The sequence below is a fragment of the Erythrolamprus reginae genome, chromosome 1 (genome assembly GCF_031021105.1).
Source record: "Erythrolamprus reginae isolate rEryReg1 chromosome 1, rEryReg1.hap1, whole genome shotgun sequence".
Classification (NCBI taxonomy): Eukaryota; Metazoa; Chordata; class Lepidosauria; order Squamata; family Dipsadidae; genus Erythrolamprus; species Erythrolamprus reginae.
In genome coordinates, this window is record NC_091950.1 from 14,979,958 (window position 1) to 15,006,813 (window position 26,856).

Below are 26,856 nucleotides of genomic sequence, written 5' to 3' on the forward strand. Positions count from 1 at the left end.
TGGTTTTTATATAATTTATTATTAGATTTGTTCCATCGTTATACTGTTTTTATTATTGTTGTGATCCGCCCCGAGTCTTTGGAGAGGGGCGGCATACAAATCTAATAAATTGAATTGAATTTAACTTTGTGGGACTTAATTGGCCGCTGGGACTCGTGCGGCAGAAGGCGGTCCCATAGGTATTCAATGCCTATCCTGACTCTAGCAAGGTTGGTATCCCTCCCCATCCCATCCCATTCCTGGGTAACACCCCCTCCGGCCCCGCCTCCTGGCACTCACTTTGTCTCCATTCATGAAACGCTCCTTCTCCTTGAGGTTTACATGGTCGATCGAAAGGCCTTGCTCAGCCCGCGATTCATAAACTACGGAGCCACCGGGCCTCCGCACGACTCGTCCCTTCCGCCCAGTCATCTGTCCAAGAGGAAAACGAGGACATGGGAGTGACCCTGTATTGTGGCTGTGCGGACGTCTGAGAGGTGTGGCATTGTGTAGGTTTGCTTACGGTCTTTATTTTGCTTCGAACGCCTCCCAAAATTACGTACAGTGATGCCTCATCTTACGAACGTAATTGGTTCCGGGACGAGGGTCGTAAGGTGAAAAGTTTATAAGACGAAACAATGTTTCCCATAGGAATCAATGGAAAAGCAATTAATGCGTGCAAGCCCAAAACTCACCCCTTTTGCCAGCTGAAGCGCCTGTTTTGCGCTGCTGGGATTCCCCTGAGGTTCCCCTCCATGGGAAACCCCACCTCCAGACTTCTGTGTTTTTGCGATGCTGCAGGGGAATCCCAGCAGCGCAAAAATGGGTGCTTCGCTGGCAACGGAAGTCCAGAGGTGGGCTTTTCCAGCGAGGGGAGCCTCAGCGAAATTGCAGCATCGCAAAAACACGGAAGTCCTCGAAACCCCACCTCCGGACTTTTGTGTTTTTGCAATGCTACGATTTCGCTGAGGCTCCCCTCGCTGGGAAACCCCACCTCCAGACTTCCGTTGCCAGCGAAGCGCCCGTTTTTGCACTGCTGGGATTCCCCTGCAGCATCGCAAAAACACGGAAGTCTGGAGGTGGGGTTTCCCATGGAGGGGAGCCTCAGGGAAATCTCAGCAGTGCAAAAATGGGCGCTTCGCTGGCAACAGAAGTCCAGAGGCGGGGCATCCCAGTGGCGGCGGCTGGGGTTTGTAAGGTTAAAAATATTTTGGAAGAAGAGGCAAAAAAATCTTAAACCCCGGGTTTGTATCTCGAAAAGTTTGTATGACGAGGGGTTCGTAAGATGAGGTATCACTGTATGTCCCCAGATTCTCTTTCATTGAAGGATCTGAACCCAGTATCTCAAAAAGTAAGGTTGCTTTTGTAACAAATGAGAGGAGTGACTCAGTTTATGCCTCCCTCCCTCCTGCCTGATCTATCCTTGTATGAGTTACTCCTCTGACACCTTCTGCCACTTGATTTTACTTTACTTTGCAAAAAGCTGAACTAGAGGAAATCTTAACTAAATGGAAACAATCTGGTCACCAACCCTGGCCAGGCCAGTTACAGTATATAAACAGGGAACAAACTTCTCCCTGACACTGATGGTGTAACCTAGCGGGGTCACGCAATGTCTACAAGGAAACCACCAAGCTCAGAGTGAACCGAGGACCCCCAAAAAATAACTTCCCTGTGTAGCAATGCTAATTCTGCACCGTCCCTAATAGAATAGAATAGAATAGAATAGAATTTTTATTGGCCAAGTGTGATTGGACACACAAGGAATTTGTCTTGGTGCATATGCTCTCAGCGTACATAACAGAAAAGATACATTTGTCAAGAATCATGTGGTACAACACTTAATGATTGTCATAGGGGTCAAATAAGCAATGAAGAAGCAATATTAATAAAAATCTTAGGATATAAGCAACAAGTCATACAATCAAACATGGGAGGAAATGGGTGAAAGGAATGATGAGAAAAACTAGTAGAATAGAAGTGCAGATTTAGTAGAAAGTCTGACAGTGTTGAGGGAATTATTTGTTTATAAATTTATAAATTAAAAGTATGGGTCAGGGTCTTCAAAGTTGGCCACTTTAAGACTTGTGGACTTCAATTCCCAGAATTCCTCAGCCAGCCATTCTTGTGGACTTCAACTCCCAGAATTCCTCAGCCAGCCATTCTTGTGGACTTCAACTCCCAGAATTCCTCAGCCAATCATGGCTGGCTGAAGAATAATGGGAAGTCCACAAATCTCAAAGCGGCCAACTTTGGAGACTCCTGGTATAGGCCACCCAAGTTTGAATTGACTTTGTGAGACATAGAAGGCCAAAAAAAAATTGTGATGCTTTTCTCTGGTCCTTCATGTTTTACCTCTGCTACATTTTCCGGGCCTCCAAAGTCGTCGATCAGCTGGTCCAAAGTGTTAAGAGGTAGCTCTTTGCCCAATTCCTTCACTTGTGACAGCAGTTCCTGCTTCATGTTCTCAACACATTCTGGAGTCCCCGATCCGTTCATCTCCCTGTGGGGGTTCATCTCCTTTTGGGGGTTCAACCAATAGAGGCCAACTGTAAGGGGGAAGACAAAGCGATTTTTTTCTCTTTTTTTCTTTTCGGAGAAAGTAAAACAGGAAGGCAGAATAGGGCAACGGTAGCCTTGTAGCTTACGTCAGTCGAGAATAGAATAGAATAGAATGGAGGGGAATGGGAATAGAATAGGGAATGGAATGTGTAGTGTTTGGGCCTGGGCCAGCCATTGCTCCCACAGATGGGAGGGACGCGGCACAAACTGAATGCGAAAGCCTGGCTGACAGCCAGGAAGATGTGGCAGACAGCCAGGAAGATGTGGCAGACAGCCAGGAAGATGTGGCAGACAGCCAGGAAGATGTGGCAGACAGCCAGGAAGATGTGGCAGACAGCCAGGAAGATGTGGCAGACCTTTTAAAACAGCCGCGCGGCTTTCCAGCAGCCTCTGAACGCCAAACGCGGAAGTTTGGGTTTGGCGTTCAGCTTCGGGAGACGGCTGGGAAGCCACGCGGCTGTTTTAAAAGGTCACAGCCGGGTGGCAGCGGTTTTTTTGCGGGGTTTTTTTTTGGTTGCACGGATTAATTGACTTTACATTGTTTCCTATGGGAAACAATGTTTCGTCTTACGAACCTTTCGTGTTACGAACCTCCCCCTGGAACCAATTAGGTTCGTATCTTGAGGTTCCACTGTATGTGTGTGTGTGTGTGTGTGTGTGTGTGTGTATATATATATATATATAGACAGACAGATAGATAGATATAAATATAATTTATTCATTCATTCATTCATTCATTCATTCATTCATTCATTCATTCATTCATTCATTCATTCGATTTTTATGCCGCCCTTAGACTCAGGGCGACTTACAAATTGTTACAACATGCCAGCAATAGCACTTTTTTAAAAAACAGAATCAGCCTACTGCCCCCACAATCCGGGTCCTCATTTTATCCACCTCGGAAGGATGGAAGGCTGAGTCAACCTTGTGATGAGATTTGAACCGCTGACCTGCAGATCTACAGTCAGCTTCAGCGGCCTGCAGTACAGCACTCTACCTGCTGCGCCACCCCGGCTCATAATAGTCATAAATGTGAGTCAGGGGTCCTTGGGGAGAGCTGAGATAGTTCATAAGTGTGAACAGACCAGACCAGACCAGATCAGAATACAATAGAGTAGAGTAGAGTAGAGTAGAGTAGAGTAGAGTAGAGTAGAGTAGAACAGAACAGAACAGAACAGAACAGAACAGAAGAATGGAATGGAATGGGACTAGACTAGACTGGAATAAAATAGAATATAGAATGGAGTGGAAATGGGAATGGGAATGCAATGGAATAGAATCGGGAATGGAATGGGAATAGGACTAGAAACATAGAAACATAGAAGACTGACGGCAGAAAAAGACCTCATGGTCCATCTAGTCTGCCCTTATACAGTTTCTTGTATTTTATCTTACAATGATTTATCCCAGGCATGTTTAAATTCAGTTACTGTGGATTTACCAACCACGTCTGCTGGAAGTTTGTTCCAAGGATCTACTACTCTTTTAGTAAAATAATATTTTCTCACGTTGCTTTTGATCATTCCCCCAACTAACTTCAGATTCTGGCCCCTTGTTCTTGTGTTCACTTTAGTGTTGAAAGCACTTCCCTCCTGGACCTTATTTAACCCTTTAACATATTTAAATGTTTCGATCACGTCCCCCCTTTTCCTTCTGTCCTCCAGACTATACAGATTGAGTTCATTAAGTCTTTCCTGATATGTTTTATGCTTAAGACCTTCCACCATTCTTGTAGCCCGTCTTTGGACCCGTTCAATTTTGTCCATATCTTTTTGTAGGTGAGGTCTCCAGAACTGAACACAGTATTCCAAATGTGGTCTTACCAGCGCTCTATATAAGGGGATCACAATCTCCCTCTTCCTGCTTGTTATACCTCTAGCTATGCAGCCAAGCATCCTACTTGCTTTTCCTACTGCCCGACCACACTGCTCACCCATTTTGAGACTGTCAGAAATCACTACCCCTAAATCCTTCTCTTCTGAAATTTTTGCTAACACAGAACTGCCAATGCAATACTCAGATTGAGGATTCCTTTTCCCCAAGTGCATTATTTTACATTTGGAAACATTAAACTGCAGTTTCCATTGCTTTGACCATTTATCTAGTAAAGCTAAATCATTTACCATATTACAGACGCCTCCAGGAATATCAACCCTATTGCACACTTTAGAGTCATCGGCAAATAGGCAAACCTTCCCTACCAAACCTTCCCCTATGTCACTCACAAACATATTAAAAAGAATAGGACCCAGGACAGACAGAGGCACCGCTTGTAACCTGTCTCTGCCCAGAATACTCGCCATTAACAATAACTCTCTGATGTCTACGCTTCAGCCAGCTTGAAATCCACTGAACTATGGAATGGAGTGGAGTGGGAATGGGAATAGAATGGAGTAGAGAATGGAATAGAATAGGGAATGGAACGGAATGGCAAGGGGAAATAGAATAGAATAGAACAGAATAGAATAGAATGGATAATCTAAAGAAAGCTTACTTGGTTCGTTACACATGGCGCCATTAAGGGGTTTGAACCTGCTGGCCACGTCCTCCATTTCCACGAGGGACTCCGGAGAGGAATTGAAATCGCTCTCCAAACCCGGCTCAGACTCCGTGCTGCTCTCCGAGCTGATCTTGATGATGTCGTTGCTGCTGCTGTAGTGGTCGTGGGTGGTCCTCATCACTTTCTTAAGGCCTCGGTCTCTCTGCTTCACTGGAAAAACAAACAGGACACATTGCAAGGCCAGTTCGATTCAGATTCGGCCTTCCTCCACCTGAGCGGCTTTCAAGACAGGGTGGACTTCAACTCCCAGAATCCCCTCGGTCAGCACACGGGTTGAAGAATTCTGGGAGTTGAAGTCCACCCATCTTAAAGCTGTTCGCGTTGAGCAGGGGTGTCAAACTCAAGGCCCGCGGATTGAAATCCGGCCAATGGGATGCTTAGATCCGCCTATAGGCTCAGCCTGGAAACAGCAAAGGACCGGCCCTTGGTGCCTGTGCCAATGAAAAAAGAGCTGATGGAGGGGTACGTGTGCCCTGTTTTCAGCCAAGATGGCCTCCTTTGAACTGGCCACCACCCACCAGGCCCTGCGAGGTCAAACACAACCCTGATCGGGCCCTCAACTGAGATTGAGTTGGACACCCCTGACAATGAGAAACACAGATATATAAGAAAGGCAGGGAGAAGCAGGCTTAGCAACAGGGGAGATAAAACCTGTACTTTGGCTGCACTGATTTGGACAGGGCGTATCAAGTCCCCAAAAAGCTGCCAGACAAAAGTTAGAAACATAGAAGATTGACGGCAGAAAAAGACCTCCTGGTCCATCTAGTCTGCCCTTATACTATTTCCTGTATTTTATTGCAGGATGGATCTATGTTTATCCCGGGCATGTTTCAATTAAGTTACTGTGGATTTACCAACCACTTCTGCTGGAAGTTTGTTCCAAGCATCTACTACTCTTTCAGACAAATAAAATTTTCTCACGTTGCTTCTGATCTTTCCCCCAACTAACCTCAGATTGTGCCCCCTTGTTTTTGTGTTCACTTTCCTATTAAAAAAACACTTCCCTCCTGGATCTTATTTAACCCTTTAACATATTTAAATGTTTCGATCATGTCCCCCCCTTTCCCTTCTGTCCCCCAGACTATACAGATGGAGTTCATGAAGTATCTCCATGATCACACGATCCAAATTTGGACACTTGGCAACCGGCGTGTATTTATGACGGTTGAGGCTCCAATTGTTCACCTTCCCAGCCAGTTAGTGGCCATGGGCAAAGCCGGATTCACTTAATGACTGCGGTGATTCACTTAACAACCACAGCAAATATATATACCAGGGTGATCCGACATAAAAAACATATAGCCCCTCCCTGGTACACAGCTGAAGGGATCAGGTCTGGTGGCTCAGCTGTTAATTCTCTGCCTTATAAGGCAGAAGCTGCCGGATCAAATCCAAGTAAGAGTGTGGCTAGCTGATGAGGCCAGAACTAGGCCGAAATGGTGCCATCCTAGTCTCCCTTAATTTTAAAATTTCAGCGAAAAACATGTGATACATATATATATATGACGATCTTGGTATATTCAGGTTTCTTCCCGTGTAGGATTTAGAAATTTCTGGTGACGTTTCGACGAGGTCCCACTCGTCATCTTCAGGCTGGTGCTTCTGTCCTTGTTCTAGGGTGAACACAGCGAGACCTGAGCTGCCTTCCTTCTATAAATACTGGTGGCTGGGTGTATTTATAGTATACAGTATTTATAGAAGGAAGGCAGCTCAGGTCTCGCTGTGTTCGCCCTAGAACAAGGACAGAAGCACCAGCCTGAAGATGACAAGTGGAACCTCGTCGAAACATCGCCAGAAATTTCCAAATCCTACACGGGAAGAAACATATATATATATAAAAGTCGTTAAGTCAAGGACTACCCATAAATCAGAAAGTTTAGGGACAGGACAATAACGCCCCTGGGTCAGGCGGAAAGGAACGCTACGGGCCAGGATTAGATTGAGGGAAAACACACCAGAAATTGTGTGAATGTGATGTCAGGGTCCTGACACAGCAGCTGAGTCCTAGGTGAATGAACCAGTGAAGAAACCAGCCCTCCCTTTCCCAGATTGGTCCACGTGATTGCACTTGTGGGTGTGGGTTTGTGTAAATGAACTTTAACTTAGTAGAGAATGGAACTGAACCTCAATTGCTGGTATTGCCAGCCACGAATCCAAAATGGCTTGGTTAATAAATAGAACCTCCTGTGAGAGCACAGCAGTGGGTTGTGATTTATTTCTCAGACGCTACTTGGTCCAAAGACGGGCTACAAGAATGGTGGAAGGTCTTAAGCATAAAACGTATCAGGAAAGACTTAATGAACTCAATCTGCATAGTCTGGAGGACAGAAGGAAAAGGGGGGACATGATCGAAACATTTAAATATATTAAAGGGTTAAATAAGGTCCAGGAGGGAAGTGTTTTTAATAGGAAAGTGAACACAAGAACAAGGGGACACAATCTGAAGTTAGTTGGGGGAAAGATCAAAAGCAACATGAGAAAATATTATTTTACTGAAAGAGTAGTAGATCTTTGGAACAAACTTCCAGCAGACGTGGTAGATAAATCCACAGTAACTGAATTTAAACATGCCTGGGATAAACACATATCCATCCTAAGATAAAATACAGAAAATAGTATAAGGGCAGACTAGATGGACCATGAGGTCTTTTTCTGCCGTCAGACTTCTATGTTTCTATGTCTGTTGACATAAGATTTATTTATTTTATTTTATTTTATTTTATTTTTTTGATTTGTATGCCGCCACTCTCCGCAGACTCGGGGCGGCTAACAACAGTAAAAAAGACAATATAAACAAATCTAATATTAAAAGTAATTTTAAAAACCCCAATTTAAAAAAAAAGATACCAGCAATTCTGGCTCACTTCCGTCCTCTACTAAGTTAAAGTTCATTTACACAAACCCACACTCACAAGTGCAATCACGTGGACTAATCTGGGAAAAGGAGGGCTGGTTTCTTCACTGGTTGAGTCACCTAGGACTCAGCTGCTGTGTCAGGACCTTGACATTTGAAAAGCACAGCAGACCTACCACAAGCCCTGGCTGCAAACGAAGAGATGAAACAGCCAAAAATTAAAAACAGTGAGAAGGAAAGAAGTTTGGAAAAGCAAAATGGAGGAATGGGAAAATGGGGAGAGGATGAGAAGGAGGGACAGAACAGGATACAAACGGCAGGTGCCCCACAGAAGGTCTTGAGATATTGGATTTTATTTAAGACGGGGGGGAGGAGGGAGGGGGAGGATAAGACGGATCTTACGTTTCCTTTTATTGGTACTTCCTCTTTCTCTTTTTCGTTTGGTTGAAGGAAAGTGCTTCCGAATTAGTGAAAGGAAGACGCCTCTGAAAGTCAAGAGGGGATATTTTTATTCTAGCTGCCCAGGACCCCAAGCTTCCCAACTTGAAAATGAACAACAACAACAACCAAAAAAGGCACAGAGAAAAAAAAACCCCAAAACTTAAAACAGAACAACCTAAAGGAGGCTCAGTGCTGAAGAGGGGAGAAGTTTATATATATATTTTTAAATTGCAAAATAAAGAGCTTGGAGTCTCGGACCCATGTTTGTTTAGCCTCTACGAAATTGGTAGCCATGTCTCTTTCAAAAATAAGTGTGCATTCGTGTTTGCAATGCTGCCTACGATGTATAGGCATTGTGAGATCCTTGGTGTTCTCTGAGCATAGTTGTTTCTCTTGCAGACCTTTTCGTTACCCAACTAGCTAATATCACCCAGTGCTAGACATTTTTTTATTGTTTGTTTGTCTGGGTTGCTGATGGCAAGCCACTTAGAGCAAACCCAACTCCCTTCTAGCATTGATGGTGTTACCTAGTTGGGTCACGACATATCTGCCAAAACAACAACAACAACAACACAACCAAGCTCAGAGAACACCAAGTTCTGTCCTGAGCTAAAAACATCCTCTCCTATTGGTAAAATGAAGGTTTAATTTATTAATTTATTATTTATTCAATTGGATTTATATGTCGCCCATCTCCAGGGACTTCAGGATTTCAGGACTCCCGAGTGCAAAAAACAGCACAACAGGCAAACTGTTTGTCCATTTTACGCACTCCAGGGCTTCAGGAAGCTTTGCTGAAGCCTCCCGAGTGCATAAAACAGCACAACAGGCAAACTGGAAGTCCATTTTCCAAACTTCCGGTTTGACCTTTTGTCCATTTTACGCACTCCAGGGCTTCAGGAAGCTTCCCCAAGCCTCCCGAGTGCAAAAACAGCACAACAGGCAAACCGGAAGTCCATTTTCCAAACTTCCGGTTTGCCCGTTTGTCCATTTTAGTGCAAAAAACTGCACAACAGGCAAACCGGAAGTTCATTTTTCTGAACTTCCAGTTTGCTGGTTGGGCAGTTTTTGGCACTCTGAGGCTTCAGGGCAGCTTCCTTGAAGCTTCCAGAGGGCAAAACAGTCTTACCCAAGGCCGAAAATCAGCTGGCTAGCGTGCAAGCACCAGAACTGACATAGGACAATGCCTCACGTGCCTTCCGATATGGCTCCGTATGCCACCTGTGGCACGCATGCCATAGGCTAGCATGATTGGCTCAGGAATTCTGGGAGTTGAAGTCCACAAGTCAGAGAAGAGCCAACTTTGCCTACCCCTGGTCTAGGGGAACTCTGGAAAGGTTTGTTTTGGGGCGGGGGAGATACGGGAGGCGGTGGGGCTCACAGGTAAGGCCTTACATAAGCAAGCAACTGATGGCAACTTTATGCTTTGTCCTTCTTGCTTGACTACAGACAGAGTCTTCACAAGACCAGTTAGGAAAGGACTAAACAATGGAAAAGGCGGGGGGCGGGGGGGGGAGGATTGTGGTGGGATGGACTCAATGCTGATGTCAGAGCTTTTGGAGGGGGGGTGGGAAATGCCCCTGAGATGTCCCCCCTCTTCACCCCCACCTCCCCAAAATGCATGGTAGGTTATGGAGAAAGCAAATGAGCACACACACACTCAGATGGCCAAAGGGGAAACGAAACACCAAAATGAGTTGGCTGTGGGAATGGCGTGCGCTGAACTTGGCGGCTTGTTTCAGACAAGAAGATGCAGAGGTTGAAAATCTCTGGACAGCAATCGACTGCATTTTCCATGGATGCCAATAAAAGACCGAAAGGAAGGGCAGCTTCTCTGGGAATGCCAATGATAGCAAGGAAAGGACGTTCCAGGCTTCTTAAAGGACAACGTCCAGAGATGCCTGCCTTTATTAGAAGGCAACGGAGTGACCTTTTGGGGTTCCCTCTGGGCTTTCTGTAGAATTTTGGAGGTTATAGCCTCCCGACATCTTGAGCAGGGACGGTGCTATAGAGCAGGGTCTCCAATTTTGGCCGCTTTAAGACTTGCGGACTTCAACTCCCAGAATTCCTCAGCCAGCTTTGCTGGCTGAGGAATTCTGGGATTTGAAGTCCACAAGTCTTAAAGCGGCCAAGGTTGGAGACCCCTGCTATAGAGTTTACAAAACATGCGTCCTCCCAATGGGAAGAAAACTCACTCGGCTGCCGACACAAAGCAGTCCAGGTGCCCTTCGTTCTCATCCAGAACTTCCCGAGTACGGGCTTCCCCCGTCGACTGCAACCCGATCACCACGCACTGCGGAAGGCAAGATGGGCAGAAATGAGGCCGAGGATGTCCAGCATGTGGAAGAGAACAAACATCAAGACGTGGGACAGAACTAGCTGTTAAAACTCAGGATATTGAAAACGATGGAGGAGGAAGGTGGGAGACGGAGTGGGATGGAGAAAGGGAAGGAGGAAAAGAAGAGAGAGAGGAGGAGGAAGGGGAGAGGCAAAAGGAGGAAGAGGAAGGGGAGGAGGAAGATAATGATGATGAGGAAGTGAGATGTGGACAAGGAAGAGAACAGGGAGGAGGAGAAGGAAGAGGAGGGAAATGAGGAAGAGAAGCAAGAGAAGGAGGAAGAGGAAGAAGAGGAGAAGATGAGGGCAAGGAAGAAGAGAAGGAGGAAAAGGAAGATCGAGAAATGAGAAATGAGAAAGAAGAGGAGGAAGAGGAGGGGGAAGAGGAAGAGAAAAAGGAGAGGGAGAGGGGAAGGAGGAGAAGGAAGAAAAGGAGGGAAGGAGGAAGAGAAACGGGAGGAAAAGAAGGAGGAGGAAGAGGAGGGCAAGGAGGAAGAGAAGGAAGAGGAGGGAAGGAGGAAGAGAAACAGGAGAGGAAGAAGAGAAGGAAGAGAAGGAGGAAGAGGAAGAGAAACAGGAGAGGAAGAAGAGGAGAAGGAAGAGAAGGAGGAAGAGGAAGAGAAACAGGAGAGGGAGAAGAAGAGGAGGTAAAGGAAGAAAAGGAGGAAGAGGAGGGAAGGAGGAAGAGAAACAGGAGAGGAAAAGAAGGAGAAGGAAGAGGAGGAGGAGGAAGAGGAGGAGAAAGAAAGGAGAAGGGAGAGAAGGAGGAAGAGAAGGGCAAGGAGGAAGAGGAGGAGAGAGAGAGGAGAAGGAAGAGAAGGAGGAAGAGGAGAAGGAAGAGGAGGAAGAGGAGGAGAGAGAGAGGAGAAGGAAGAGAAGGAGGAAGAGGAGGAGAAGGAAGAGGAGGGAGAAGAGGAGAGAGAGGAGAAGGAAGAGAAGGAGGAAGAGGAGGAGAAGGAAGAGGAGGGAGAAGAGGAGAGAGAGGAGAAGGAAGAGAAGGAGGAGGAGGGCAAGGAGGAAGAGAAGGAAGAAGACAAACAGGGGAGGAAGAGGAAAAGGAAGAGGAGGAGGAAAAGAAGGGCAAGGAGGAAGAGGAGAAGGAAGAGAAGGAAGAAGAGGGAGGAAGGGAAAGAGAATAACAAGGAAAAGGAGGAGGAGGAGGAGGAGAGAAGCCCAATATTTGAAGAGTTAATTCAAAGAACCCCCAGGTGGCAAAAGGGGCTTCTGGCTCACATTCATGAACCGAGGGAAAGGTCAGGCTCACCTTGCCCTTGATGAGCTCCTCCTTGACCAGCTCCACCAGACGCCGGACTTTGGCAGCAATGCAGAGGTACTTGAAGAAGCGCTGGTGAGCCCCCCAGAACTGACCCCACAGGGACTTCCGGGACTCCAGGCCAATGAGGTCCGCCGCCTTTTGGAAAACCACTAAGGCTTCTGCCCACTGCCGACACAGGGGAGAAAAAAAGGAGTGCTTTATTTAGCAGTTATAATAGCATTTTCAGGATTTTATATGTATACTCGCTGAGAGGGGAGGGACCGGCCCAAAATCAGCCAATGAGCTTCCGTGTCTGAGGAGGAGGGATTAGAACATGGGCCCTCCCACTCCTAATCCATCTTTTTTGCTCTATGTACCTGATTGGCTCTTGGGCTGAGAGGGAGGGGCCAGCCCAGAGTCAGCCAATGAGCTTCTGTCTAGAGAAACTAGATTTTCCCCCTCCTAGTTCCTGGCAAAATGGGAGGGACCGGCTCCAAGTCAGCCAATGAGTTCCTGCATCTAATGGAGGCGTTAGAGTCTGGATCTCCCTCTTCCTAGATCAGCCCCTTCCCCACTATGCTTCATTGGTTCTTGGGCTGAGAGGGAGAGTCTGGCCCAAAACGTCCCTTTTGTGGGGTTTTGTTTCTAAGCAGAGATTTGGGCCCAAATCTGCCTGCTCCTTCTCTAAATGTTATACCACACTGTCCCAAAACCCCAATTAGGGACCCAAGAGATTCTGAAAACATTCCCAATCTCTTGTTCTGGCTGAGATGGCCTCCTGCAATCCTACGCTGGCGAAAACAGAGCTCGGGAGGGCCACCTGTGGCAGAGGCACCGCAGGCCGGTCCTTTGCTGTTTCAAAGGTGGCTCTATGGGCCAGGTCTAAGCACCCCGCAGGCTGGATCTGGCCCCTCGGCCTTGAATTTGACACCCCTGCACTTATGATTCTTGGTGAATGTATTTTTAATTTACACTGAGAGCATATGCACCAAAGACAAATACTTGGCCAGTAATGATTGGTTTCTTAAATTAGGGTTTTTAAATTAACTTAAATTATTGGATTTGTTTATATTGTTTTATTGTTGTTGTTAGCCGCCCCGAGTCTACGGAGAGGGGCGGCATACAAATCTGATAAATAAATAAAATAAATAAATAAAAACAATTTATTCTAGTCTAGTCTATTCATTTATTCTGTTATTCTATTCATTGTTATTCTATTCTGTTCTGTTATTATTTTATTCTAATCATTATTCTATTCTATTCATTATCCTATCCAATCCTATTCATTATTCTATTCCAGGGGTAGGCAAAGTTGGCTCTTCTATGACTTGTGGACTTCAACTCCCAGAATTCCTAAGCCAATCATGCTAGCTCAGGAATTCTGGGAGTTGAAGTCCACATGTTATAGAAGAGCCAACTTTGCCTACCCCTGTTCTATTCTATTCTATTCTGTGCTGTGCTATTCTATTCTATTCATTATTCTATTCTATTCATTATTCTATTCTATTCATTATTCTATTCTATTCATTATTCTATTCTATTCATTATTCTATTCTATTCATTATTCTATTCTATTCATTATTCTATTCTATTCATTATTCTATTCTATTCTATTCATTATTCTATTCTATTCATTATTCTATTCTATTCATTATTCTATTCTATTCATTATTCTATTCTATTCATTATTCTATTCTATTCATTATTCTATTCCATTCATTATTCTATTCCATTCATTATTCTATTCTATTCATTATTCTATTCTATTCATTATTCTATTCTATTCATTATTCTATTCTATTCATTATTCTATTCCATTCATTATTCTATTCCATTCATTATTCTATTCCATTCATTATTCTAGCAAGTGAGTCCAGCTATATCAGAAGAGCCCCAAGGCATAAAACCTTACCAGCTTCGCTGCCTTGTTGTACACATCCTTATATGCCGCCTCCAGCGGGATTTCCTCTATCCGGAAAGTGACTCCAGAAAAGCTGAGCTGTCGAGCGATGTACATCCCATTCACTTTCATATCCATGGCAACGATCTCCATAGCCCCAACACCTCTGCGGAGGAGGAAGAAGAGAAGAGATACAGATGACCTTTGGAGCTGCGGATTTTCCATCTCCAGCACAAGACCATTCATTCATTCATTCATTCATTCATTCATAACCCCTTTCCCGCCGCACGAATCCCAGCGACCGGTTAGGTCCCACAGAGTTGGCCTTCTCTGGGTCCCGTCGACTAAACAATGTCATTTGGCGGGACCCAGGAGAAGAGCCTTCTCTGTGGCGGCCCCGACCCTCTGGAACCAACTGCCCCCAGATATCAGAGCTGCCCCCACCCTCCTTGCCTTTCGCAAGCTCCTTAAAACCCACCTCTGTCGTCAGGCATGGGGGAATTGAAATTTTTCCCCTTCCCCCTAGGCTTATAGAATTTATACATGGTATGCTTGTTTGTATGATTGGTCTCTTAAATTGGGGTTTTTTAGATTACTTTTTAATATTAGATTTGTTACATTGTTTTCTTTATTGTTGTTAGCCGCCCCGAGTCTTCGGAGAGGGGCGGCATACAAATCTAATAAATGAATGAATGAATGAATGAATGAATGAATAAATAAAATAAAAGTAGATAATCAAATCGAAATAAACACAACAAGCAGAGTTTTGCGATATGCGATAGAGAGTGATGTCACTGTTCGTTAGAAAAATACATCCCTGGGTGTGTTGGAAAAACTCCCACGCCTGTCAAAGGCCCGGCACAAAGTCAAACAGATCAAACAGAGATAAAGTGACACAAACAACGGCAGAAGCTTTTACAGCTTGATAAAACGTTGGTGGAGATAGGTGAAGTTAGGTCGAAATAATAATAATAATAATAATAATCCCCACCCAGGTCAAAAGGAGAGGTTGGCTCAGTTTTAGCATTTAAATCTAAAACAATTGTCAGATGCAGTGGGTTTATTTTTAATGCCCCCGCAGAGGCATTACCTACAAAAGAGGCCGTTCAAACCAAACATCAAGAGGAAATGTTGGCCAGTGGAACACGCTGCCTCATGAACTGGGGACCTCTTCGCTAGAGGCCTTGAAATAGAGGAAAGGGGGGTGGAGGTCATCTGCCAGAGATCCTTCACTGAACAGGGGGTTGAAGTAGAGGGACACCCCCCCCCCCCCAAATCTCTGGGATTCTCTGATAAACAGATGTAGCTTTACCTTTTTATTTTAATTTTGTAAAATTTAAACAAAACTGGCATATAAAAACACACAAACATAAAAGAAAAACACACATATCCGGGATGATTTACATCCCGATTTTCATCAGAAGTACAAATGGAGTTGTATAAGTTTTTACATCAAATTGAAAACGTTTTAGTCTATGTTCACTGTAAATAGCTTTACCTTTTTTCAATGGCGTGGAGGAAGTCATCAAAGGAGGGAAACGGGGTACCATCTCCCCAAATCCCCAGCCGACTCATGTAAATCATATTCTTTGGCTCAGAGGCACCTGCCAACGAAGAAGACAGGACGGTGGGTTGGAGTGCTGGAGGATATGTTAGTTAGATGCAATGTTTCAGTGGATCAGTCCGTCTGTCCATCCATCCATCCATTCACCCATCCCTCTCTCTCCTCTCTCTCCCCCCTCTGTCTTCCTCTCTCTCCCTCCTTCTGTTTCTCTCTCTCTCTCTATTGCTATTTATCCATCTATCTAATCTATCTATCTATCTATCTATCTATCTATCTATCTATCTATCTATCTATCTATCTATCATCTATCTAATCTATCTATCTATCATCTATCTATCTATCATCTATCTATCTAATCTATCTATCTATCATCTATCTATCTATCTATCTATCTATCTATCTATCTATCTAATCTATCTATCTATCATCTATCTATCTATCTATCTATCTATCTATCATCTATCTATCTATCTATCTATCATCTATCTATCATTTATCTATCTATCTATCTATCTATCTATCTATCTATCTATCTAATCTATCTATCTATCTATCTATCTATCTATCTATCTAATCTATCTATCTATCTATCTATCTATCTATCATCTATCTATCATCTATCTATCTAATCTATCTATCTATCATCTATCTATCTATCTATCATCTATCTAATCTATCTATCTATCATCTATCTATCTATCATCTATCTATCTAATCTATCTATCTATCATCTATCTATCTATCTATCTATCATCTATCTAATCTATCTATCTATCATCTATCTATCTAATCTATCTATCTATCATCTATCTATCTATCTATCTATCTATCTATCTATCTATCTATCTATCTATCTATCTATCATCTATCTAATCTATCTATCTATCATCTATCTATCTATCATCTATCTATCTAATCTATCTATCTATCATCTATCTATCTATCTATCTATCTATCATCTATCTAATCTATCTATCTATCATCTATCTATCTATCTATCTATCATCTATCTATCTATCTATCTATCATTTATCTATCTATCTATCTATCTATCTAATCTATCTATCTATCTATCTATCTATCTATCTATCTATCTATCTATCTATCTATCTAATCTATCTATCTATCTATCTATCTATCTATCTATCATCTATCTAATCTATCTATCTATCTATCTATCATCTATCTATCATCTATCTATCTATCTATCTATCTATCTATCTATCTATCTATCTATCTATCTATCTATCTATCATCTATCTATCTATCTATCTATCTATCATCTATCTATCATTTATCTATCTATCTATCTATCTATCTATCTATCTATCTATCTATCTATCTATCTATCTATCTATCATCTATCTCTTCCCCTTTCTCTTCCTCCCTCCCTTTATTTTTCAGTCTCGGCAACTTTAAGATGTATGGACATCCTTTCTACCTACCCTCATGCTAGCTGAGGAAATCTGGGAATTAAAGTCAACAATAAGTTGATGAGTTTGAGAAATTCCCTTCATCTGTACCTGCCTACCTATATCATCTATCTACTTATCTATATCTATCATCTATCCTGTCTATCTGTCTTTCTATCTACCTGCTTATCTATATCATCTATCTGCCTATCTGTCTCTATTATCTATCCTGTCTGTCTGTCTTTCTACCTACCTATCTACCTATATCATCTATCTACTTATCTATATCTATCATCTATCCTGTCTGTCTGTCTTTCTACCTACCTACTTATCTATATCATCTATCTACCTATCTGTCTCTATTATCTATACTGTCTGGCTTTCTACCTACCTACCTACCTATATCATCTATCTACCTATCTGTCTCTATTATCTATACCAGAGGTCCCCAACCGCCGGTCCGCGGACCGGGACCGGGCCGTTGGGGTTTTCCAACCGGTCCGCGGCGCCGCTGCCCTCCCGGCAGAGGACATTATGCAGGACAGGGTGGGGCGTCGGGCAGGGCGGGGAGAATCAGGAGGCTCCTTTGGCGGCTGGGGGCTGCCTGGCTTTGTGATTTTGGTTGGGGGGGAGTTAGGAAGGTCCTACTTCTCCCCCCCAGCCAAAAACTCAAAGCCTATCTGCTGGATACGGGCGATGAGCGGGACGAGCGGCGCCGAAGCCAGTGGCTGTGGCAGCTGCTGCAAGAGGCTTCCCGCGCCGCTCTGTCCCACTCATCGGACGTATCCAGCAGATAGGCTTTGAGTTTTTGGCTGGGGGGGGGACTTAGGAAGGTCCTACTTCTCCCCCCCCCAGCCAAAAACTCAAAGCCTATCTGCTGGATACGGGCGATGAGCGGGACGAGCGGTGCCGAAGCCGGTGGCTGTGGCAGCTGCTGCAAGAGGCTTCCGCGCCGCTCTGTCCCACTCATCACCCGTATCCAGCAGATAGGCTTTGAGTTTTTGGCTGGGGGGGGAGAAGTAGGACCTTCCTAACTCCCCCCCCAGCCAAAATCACAAAGCCAGGCAGCCCGCAGCCGCCAAAGGAGCCTCCTGATTCTCCCCGCCCTGTGGAGAAGTGTGGAGGGCTGCGTCACTAAGCTCCACCCCTCCATAACCCCACCCCCATTTGACCAAAGCCCCCCCCCCCACCGGGCCGTGGAAAACTGGTCTAGCTTAAAGCCGGTCCCTGGTGCAAAAAAGGTTGGGGACCTCTGATCTATACTGTCTGGCTTTCTACCTACCTACCTATATCATCTATCTACCTATCTGTCTCTATCATCTATGCTGCCTGTCTGTCTTTCTACCTATCTATCTTACCTTAACAATAACAACAAAAAACAGAGCTGGAAGGGATCTTAGAGGTTTTCTAGTCCAACCCCCTGCTTGGGCAGGAGACCCTACATGACTTCAGACATATGGTTATCTAACATCTTCTTAAAAACGTCCAGTTTTTGAGCATTCACAACTTCTAGAGGCAAGACGTTCCACAGATTAATTGTTCTAACTGTTAGGAAATGTCTCCTTAGTTCTAAGTTGCTTCTCTCCTTGTTTAGTTTCCATCCATTGCTTCTTGTTCTACCCTCAGGTGCCTTGGAGAATAGTTGGGACTCCCTTGTCAACGCGTTGTGATTTGGAGCTGCCCAGGGAGGATGCTCTGGCTATAGGGCAACCCTCCCTGTCCATGTGCTCAGCGCGATGCGGATCGCTCACCTGTGGCACTGGCATAGACGACCCTCGCCTGAGGCAGGTTTTTCTGCAGGTCCAATACTGCTTTGCCCATCTTGGTAGAGCTGGCATTTTTGGCTTTGTGGCATTCGTCAAACACAATCTGAGCGTGGGAAGCTCGTTAAGGAGAGACACTTAAAAAAGGGGGCGGAGGGATCATGATGGACAGAAGGGATGGCAGTCACAATACTACAAATTAGATCAAGGAACACCCCCCCCCCCCGCCCCCTCTGTTTAATAGTTTAAAAGTGTACAGACACTTGCTGGTTCTACTTCTGTTAGGATACAACACCATCGAAATCGTCCTTGCACCAATCCAGAATCTGTTTTAACCTGGTCCTGTGCTGGCCGCCCGCTTGGCTTTCACCGATCAAGGCGGAATAAGTGGCGAATAAAATCCCCTCCGAGGTAGCCGTGTCACCGTATTTAATCTGCAGCAGAAAAAGGTTTTTAAAAATGGAAAGAAAGAAAGAAAGAAAGAAGGAAGGAAGGAAGGAACACTTTTCTCTATAAATATGCAATGCCACCCAAGGGGAGGGAGGGAGAGAAGGGAGGAAGGAATGAGAGGGGAGGGAGGGATGGAAGAAGAGAAGGCAGGAAGGAAGGAATGGAAGAAGGAAGGAAGGGAGAGAAGGAAGGAAGGAATGAGGGGAGAAGTGGGGGTGGAAGAAGTGAAGGCAGGAAGGAGGGAATGGAATGGAAAAAAGAAAGAAGGAAGGAAGGAAAGAAGGGGAGAGAGGAAGGAAAGGAGAGAAGGAATGGAATGGAGGGAAGGAAGGAGGGAGGGAGGGAGGGAGGGAAGGAAGGAAGGAAGGACCTTGTAGGGAAGGAAGGGAGGGAGGAAAGGAGAAGGGAAGGACAGAAGAAAGGAAGGATTTAGTGGAGAAGGAAGGAAGGAGAGAAGGAAGGATCACCTTATAGGAAAGGAAGGGAGGAAGGAAAGGAGAAGGGAAGGACAGAAGAAAGGAAGGATTTAGTGGAGGAAGGAGGAAGGAAGGAAGGATTACCTTGTAGGGAAGGAAGGGAGGGAGGAAAGGAGAAGGGCAGAAGAAAGGAAGGATTTAGTGGAGAAGGGAGGAAGGAGAGAAGGAAGGATCACCTTATAGGAAAGGAAGGGAGGAAGGAAAGGAGAAGGGAAGGACAGAAGAAAGGAAGGATTTAGTGGAGAAGGAAGGAGGAAGGAAGACTTTTCTCTCTTTTTCTCCATAACTATGCAATGCCACCCAATCTATGATATTCTTAAAAGCTTTAGAACACAACCAAAACACAAATAAAACACCCAAACTCAAGAGACCCAAGGACCATCTCAATTTCCTTAAATGAAACAATCTATTTATCATAAAACAAACATAACTGGGATAAATATGGGCAAATGCAGAATCCCCTGTGCCATTTGCAGTGCTCCCGGTCAGCTTTCCCCATGGGTTGGGGGCGAAGTTGGTGGGAACAGAAAAAGAAGCAAAATGGGGGGGGGGGGAGACCCCTACCTTGTTTAAAGCATGGACAGGGAGGTTGGGCGCATTGATGTCCTTCAGGTCCCTCTCGGCATCATATTTCAGATCATTTGAGACGCTGAACCTGGAAAGCGGGAGAGCCAAAAAGAACAGAGCGAGAGGTTTATAAAGGAAGCGGCTTTACTGGCCTCTCCGATGCCATCGTTTCATTGACAGCCAGTCCTCAACTTAACAACGGAGCCCCCAAAATTTCTGTTGCTAAGCAAGACAGTTGTTGAATAAATTCTATTTATTTATTTATTTATTTATTTATTTATTTATTTATTTATTTATTTATTTATTTATTTATTTATTTATTTACTGTACTTACTTACTTACTTACTTACTTACTTACTTACTTACTTACTTACTTACTTACTTATTTACTTATTTATTCGATTTTTATGCCACCCTTTTCCATAGACTCAGGGCGGCTTACAACATGTTAGCAATAGCACTTTTTTAACAGAGCCAGCCTATTGCCCCCACAATCCAGGTCCTCATTTTACCCACCTCGGAAGGATGGAAGGCTGAGTGAACCTTGAGCTGGTGATGAGATGTGAACCGCTGACCTTCAGATCTACAGTCAGCTTCAGTGGCCTGTAGTACAGCACTCTACCTGCTGCGCCACCCCGGCTTTTGCCCCATTTTACAGTCTTTCTCGCCGCGGTTGTTAAGCGAATCCTTGCAATTGTTAAATTTGGAACAGGGTCGTTAAGCGAATGTGGCTCCCCCGCCACCTGCGGCCACTGAATTTGCTGGTCAGAGGGTTGCCAAAGGTGGATCACATGAGCCCGAGACGCTGCAACCATCATGGCACCGGACCAGATTATCTCTGGGACCGCCTTCTGCCGCACGAATCCCAGCGACCAGTTAGGTCCCACAGAGAGGGTCTTCTCTGGGTCCTGTCGACTAAACAATGTCATTTGGCGGGACCCAGGGGAAGAGCCTTCTCTGTGGCGGCCCCAGCCCTCTGGAACCAACTCCCCCCAGAGATTAGAATTGCCCCCACCCTCCTAGCCTTTCATAAGCTGCTTAAAATCCACCTCTGCCGTCAGGCATGGGGGAACTGAGATATTCTTTCCCCCTAGGCCTTTACAATTTTATGCATGGTATGTCTGTATGTATGTTTGGTTTTTTATAATACAGTAGTCCCTCGCTATATCGCGCTTCACCCACCACGGCTTCACTTCATCGCGGGTTTTGAAGTCAGCGTTGGCACAGATACAGCGCTTAGAAGTTTGGAAGGGCAGGACAAGCCAACCAGCCCGCGGCTGGGCGAATGATGAGCGGGGCGGGGACTGAGCTCCGGCGGAGGCCCGTCCCCTCGTTCAACCCGCCTCGCCAGTGCCGAGAAGGCAGTCTTTGGAGGCGCGCTTAGTGGTTGGCGGCGGCGGCGGTGTGCTTGGGGTTGTAGAAAGAGCTGGGAAGGAGGAGAAATTCCCCATTGCGGATTTCACCTATCGCGGTCGGGTCTGGAACGTAACACCAGCGATAGGTGAGGGACTACTGTAATGGGTTTTTAACTGTTTTTAGTATTGGATTATTATTATATGCTGTTTTGTTATTGCTGTTAGCCGCCCCGAGTCTACGGAGAGGGGCGGCATACAAATCTAATAAATAATAATAATAATAATAATAATAATAATAATAATAATAATAACAACTGCTGGATTTCAACCACTGCCCCAACCCTTATCTGAGGGTTTTAATGCCTCTTAAACTTTTTAGTTTCCCAGCAGACTCTTTATAAGGAAATCTTGCCCGTCGTACTCAAGGATTCGACATCACAGTTTCAGAGGGGTTGCAAGGCTCAGAAAAATTGGTCGGAATGCAAGGTCGGTGGTAAATTAGGGGTTTTTTTTGTGTGGTTATGGTTGTTTGTTTTTGGTGAGTTGTCTAGACGTACAGTGTTCAAATTGAAAGGTCATCAAAGTTGGGGCCAACTTGACCACAGGAGGAATGATATTCCAAAGGTTTCAGATGAATATTATCATATTTTATATATTATCATGATCTATGTTTTTCCTCTTTCCCCTTCTTGCCTTTTTCTTCCTTCCTTCTTTTCTCCATACCATTCCCTCCCTCCCTCTTTCCTTTCCTTCTTTTGCTTTCTTTCTTTCCTTTCTCTCTCCCTCTCTCAATCTCTGCCTCTTTCCCTCTCCCTTTCCCTATCTCCCTCTTTCTTTCTTTCTTTCTTCCTTTGCTTTCTCTCTCCCTCTTTGCCTTTTCACTCTCCCTCCCTCCTTCCTTCCTTCTTTCTCTCTCTCTCTTTGTGTTCTTTCCTTTCTCTCTCCCTTTCTCAATCACTGCCTCTCACCTCTCCCTTTCTTTTTCTTTCTCCTTTTCCTTCCCCTTTCTTTCTTTCTTTCCTTTCTTCTTTCTTCCTTTGCTTTCTCTCTCCCTCTTTGCCTCTTCACTCTCCCTCCTTCCTTCCTTCTTTCTCTCTCTCTCTTTCTGTTCTTTCCTTTCTCTCTCCCTTTCTTAATCACTGCCTCTCACCTCTCCCTTTCTTTTTCTTTCTTCTTCCCCTTCCCCTTTCTTTCTTTCTCTCTCCCTTCCTCCTTCCTTCTTTCCCCTTCCTTTCCCTTCCTTTCTCCCTCCCTCTCTCCACCTCTGCCTGCCCCCCCCCCTCCCCTAGGTAACTTTGGGCCAATCATCATGAGGCGTGAGTTCTAGTCCCATCCTAGGCATGAAAGCTGGATGGGTGATTTTGGGTCAATCAATTTTGAGTCCCATCAGATTAGGCGGCATAGAAGTTGAATCAAATATAATAAATATATAAATAAATCAGCCTTAGGAAGGAGACAATGGAGTATTGGATACAAATCCAATAAGTAAGTAAGTAAGTAAGTAAGTAAGTAAGTAAGTAAGTAAGTAGTAATAATAATAATAATAATAATAATAATAATAATAATAATAATAATAATAATAATATAACAACAGAGTTGGAGGGACCTTGGAGGTCTTCTAGTCCAACCCCCTGCTTAGGCTGGGAACCCTACGCTACTTCAGGCAGATGGTTATCCAATATCTTCTTAAAAACCTCCAGTGTTCTTACTGAATGTAAAGAGAGAGAAAGAGAGAAGGGTCATTCTTTGTCAAGTGGACCAGGTGACATTGAAGCCTTAGTTGAAAAGAAACCATCACAAAAACAACATCTATGATAGAAAAAAATGTGTTCTTTCTAATGAAGTCAAAATGAAGATGACTGAAGGTGAGAAAACAGAGAGCCATAGAAAAAACTTGCCCTTTCTAATGAAGATAATAGAAGGTGAGGAAACAGAGCTCTCTGTTTTCTCACCTTCAATCATCTTCATTGTGATTTCATTAAAAAGAGCACATTTTTTCCTATCGTATGTGCTGATTTTGTGATGGTCTCTTTTCAAATAAGGCTGCAAAAATCAGTCAAGTGGACACTGGTCCACTTGACAAAGAATGACCCGGAATTGTAGAATTTACACTCGAGTTCTCTTTCCTGAACTAAGTTGGGGCCTTAACCTTGAGGACCCTGTAAACCGGGGAAGGAATATAGGAAAGAGGTGCAGCTTACGAGAGCTTGAAAACAACGCAGCGGGACGTGACCACTCACCACAAAGCCTTTTTCCTTCCCTTCAGATAATTTTCATAGATGATCCCTGCAATGGTCCGGCCTTTCCCTACACCCGCACCGTCTCCTATCAGGAATCCGGCCCTCTGCCCGTTGGGAAGCAAGTTTTCGTGTTCCTAGAAAGCCAGAAGGAAGGAATCAGACGGAGGAATAGAGCCAAGAGGAGCAACTTCCAGCCGCTCAGAAGCTTATAGAAACATAGAAACATAGCCCTTCATGGCACTGGACCAGAATATCTCCGAGACCGCCTTCTGCCGCACGAATCCCAGCGACCGATTAGGTCCCACAGAGTTGGCCTTCTCCGGGTCCTGTCAACTAAACAATGTCAGTTGGCGGGCCCCAGGGGAAGAGCCTTCTCTGTGGCGGCCCCGACTCTCTGGAACCAACTCCCCCCAGAGATTAGAACTGCCCCTACTCTCCCTGCCTTCCGTAAACTCCTTAAAACCCACCTTTGCCGTCAGGCATGGGGGAACTGAAACACCTCCCCCGGGCATGTACAATTTATGCATGGTATGTTTGTGTGTGTGTTTGTTAGTAAAATGGGGTTCTTTTTAAATATTTTAAATTATATTTGGATTTGTCATGAATTGTTGCATCTTGCTGTGAGCAGCCCCGAGTCTGCGGAGAGGGGCGGCATACAAATCTAAATAATAAATAAATAAAAATAAATAAATAGAAGATTGACGGCAGAAAATGACCTCCTGGTCCATCTAGTCTGCCCTTCTACTATTTCCTGTATTTTATCTTAGGATGGATATAGGTTTATCCCAGGCATGTTTAAATTCAGTGACTGTGGATTTAGCAACCACGTCTGCTGGAAGTTTGTTCCAAGCATCTACTACTCTTTCAGTGAAATAATATTTTCTCATGTTGCTTTTGATCTTTCCCCCAACTAACTTCAGATTGTGTCCCCTTGTCTTGTGTTCACTTTCCTATGAAAAACACTTCCCTCCTGAACCTTATTTAACCCTTTAACATATTTCAATGTTTCGATCATGTCCCCCCTTTCCCTTCTGTCCTCCAGACTATACAGATGGAGTTAACGAAGTCTTTCCTGATACATTTTATGCTTAAGACCAGCGGTCCCCAAACTACGGCCCATGGGCCGCATGCGGCCCGCTGAGGCCATTTATCCGGCCCGTGGGTGAGTGACAGGAGCACAGGTACATACTTTTCTTTTAATTAAATTATCTCCTTAATGTTCCTTCAAAAGTACAACACCAATTATATTTCTAACTTATTATTCATTATGACAAAGTGCTTCCTTCTTTCTTTATACATTTTTCTATAAACCAAGAAAACCTTGTATAGCCAATCAGATGTTAACAAAAGAAAATTAAAAACAAAACATAAACATATATGAATTTCAGATTTCTTCCCCCCCTCTAAATAGTATGTTCCCATTTTGTTTTTTACTTTAAAATAAGGTATGTGCAGTGTGCATAGGGATTTGTTCATAGGTTTTTTTTATAGTCCGGCCCTCCAACAGTTCGAGGGACAATGAATTGGCCCCCTGTGTAAAAACTTTGGGGACCTCTGCTTAAGACCTTCCACCATTCTTGTAGCCTGTCTCTGTACCCGTTCAATTTGATCCATATCTTTTTGTAGGTGAGGTCTCCAGAATTGGACACAGTATTCCAAATGGGGTCTCACTAGCGCTCTACACAGCAGGATCACAATCTCCCTCTTCCTGCTTGTTATACCTCTAGCTATGCAGCCAAGCATCCTATAGTATTTTCTCAATATTTGATGACCCATCTGAGCCCCCTTTCAATCAATCCCACCCCAAACCCACTTCCCCCGTGTGTATACCTGGCAGGCGTAGATTATAGCTTCCAGCTGCAGTGCGGAGAGGAACCCGTTTTCGGCAATCGATTCGGGGAGAGAGAGGACGTAGGTGATATCTGGAGGAGGGATGCTGGAAAGCGTGCTTGTCTCCACCACTCGGTCAGGGTGGTGCTTCCCAATTTTCGCTGTAAGGCGAAGCAAAAAAAAAAAAAAGGACAAGCGTTTCAACCCTGTGAAAGTTTCTCAGCTTCAACAATTAATGATTGTCACAGGGGTCAAATAAGCAATGAAGAAACAATCAATATTACTGGTGGGGTCTAGGGGAAGAGCCTTCTCTGTGGTGGCCCCGGCCCTCTGGAATGAACTCCCTCCAGAGATCCGTACCGCCCCCTCCCTCCTGGTCTTTCATAAAGCCCTGAAGACTGACCTCTGCCAGCGGGCATGGGGGCCATGAGTGATGAGATTGTCTCTGGACAATAATTTTTGTGATTGAATTGGATGAATGAGTATGATTCATATGAGTATGAGTACAGTATGCTGATGATACCCAGCTTTACATCTCCACCCCTTGTCCAGTCAGTGAAGCAGTGGAAGTGATGTGCCGGTGTCTGGAGGCTGTTGGGGCCTGGATGGGTGTCAACAGACTCAAACTCAACCTTGATAAGACGGAGTGGCTGTGGGTTTTGCCTCCCAAGGACAATTCCATCCGTCCGTCCATCACCCTGGGGGGAGAATCATTGACCCCCTCAGACAGGGCCCGCAACTTGGGTGTCTTCCTCGACCCACAGCTCACATTAGAGAAACATCTTTCGGCTGTGGCGAGGGGGGCGTTTGCCCAGGTTTGCCTGGTGCACCAGTTGCGGCCCTATTTGGACCAGGAGTCACTGTTCACAGTCACTCATGCCCTCATCACCTCGAGGCTCGACTACTGTAATGCTCTCTACATGGGGCTACCTTTGAAAAGTGTTCGGAAACTTCAGGTCGTGCAGAATGCAGCTGCGAGAGCAGTCATGGGCTTCCCTAGGTATGCCCATGTTTCACTAACACTCCGCAGTCTGCATTGGTTGCCGATCAGTTTCCGGTCACAATTCAAAGTGTTGGTTATGACCTATAAAGCCCTTCATGGCACCGGACCAGCATATCTCCGGGACCGCCTTTTGCCGCACGAATCCCAGCGACCAGTTAGGTCCCACAGAGTGGGTCTTCTCCGGGTCCCGTCAACTAAACAATGTCGCTTGGCGGGACCCAGGGGAAGAGCCTTCTCTGTGTCCCTCTGGAACCAGCTCCCCCCAGAGATTAGAATTGCCCCCAAATTGCCCCAAAACTAGTTCC

General features: G+C 44.9%; 1 protein-coding gene across 3 annotated transcripts in view; it reads right to left on the reverse strand.

The window, feature by feature from the left end:
• Positions 1 to 26,856, reverse strand: part of SBNO2 (strawberry notch homolog 2) — a 163,576-nt gene that overhangs the window by 24,738 nt on the left and 111,982 nt on the right. For all 3 annotated transcript variants that reach the window (XM_070745041.1, XM_070745032.1, XM_070745050.1), the window contains 13 exons: positions 25,549 to 25,709; positions 23,719 to 23,852; positions 20,121 to 20,211; positions 18,921 to 19,064; positions 18,619 to 18,736; positions 15,390 to 15,495; positions 13,904 to 14,057; positions 12,001 to 12,177; positions 10,595 to 10,692; positions 8,361 to 8,443; positions 5,039 to 5,254; positions 2,335 to 2,528; positions 280 to 411 (listed from right to left, as the gene is read on the reverse strand). In XM_070745041.1, coding sequence (XP_070601142.1) covers positions 280 to 411; positions 2,335 to 2,528; positions 5,039 to 5,254; positions 8,361 to 8,443; positions 10,595 to 10,692; positions 12,001 to 12,177; positions 13,904 to 14,057; positions 15,390 to 15,495; positions 18,619 to 18,736; positions 18,921 to 19,064; positions 20,121 to 20,211; positions 23,719 to 23,852; positions 25,549 to 25,709 — 1,808 coding nt within the window. The remainder of the gene's footprint in view (positions 1 to 279; positions 412 to 2,334; positions 2,529 to 5,038; positions 5,255 to 8,360; positions 8,444 to 10,594; positions 10,693 to 12,000; positions 12,178 to 13,903; positions 14,058 to 15,389; positions 15,496 to 18,618; positions 18,737 to 18,920; positions 19,065 to 20,120; positions 20,212 to 23,718; positions 23,853 to 25,548; positions 25,710 to 26,856) is intronic.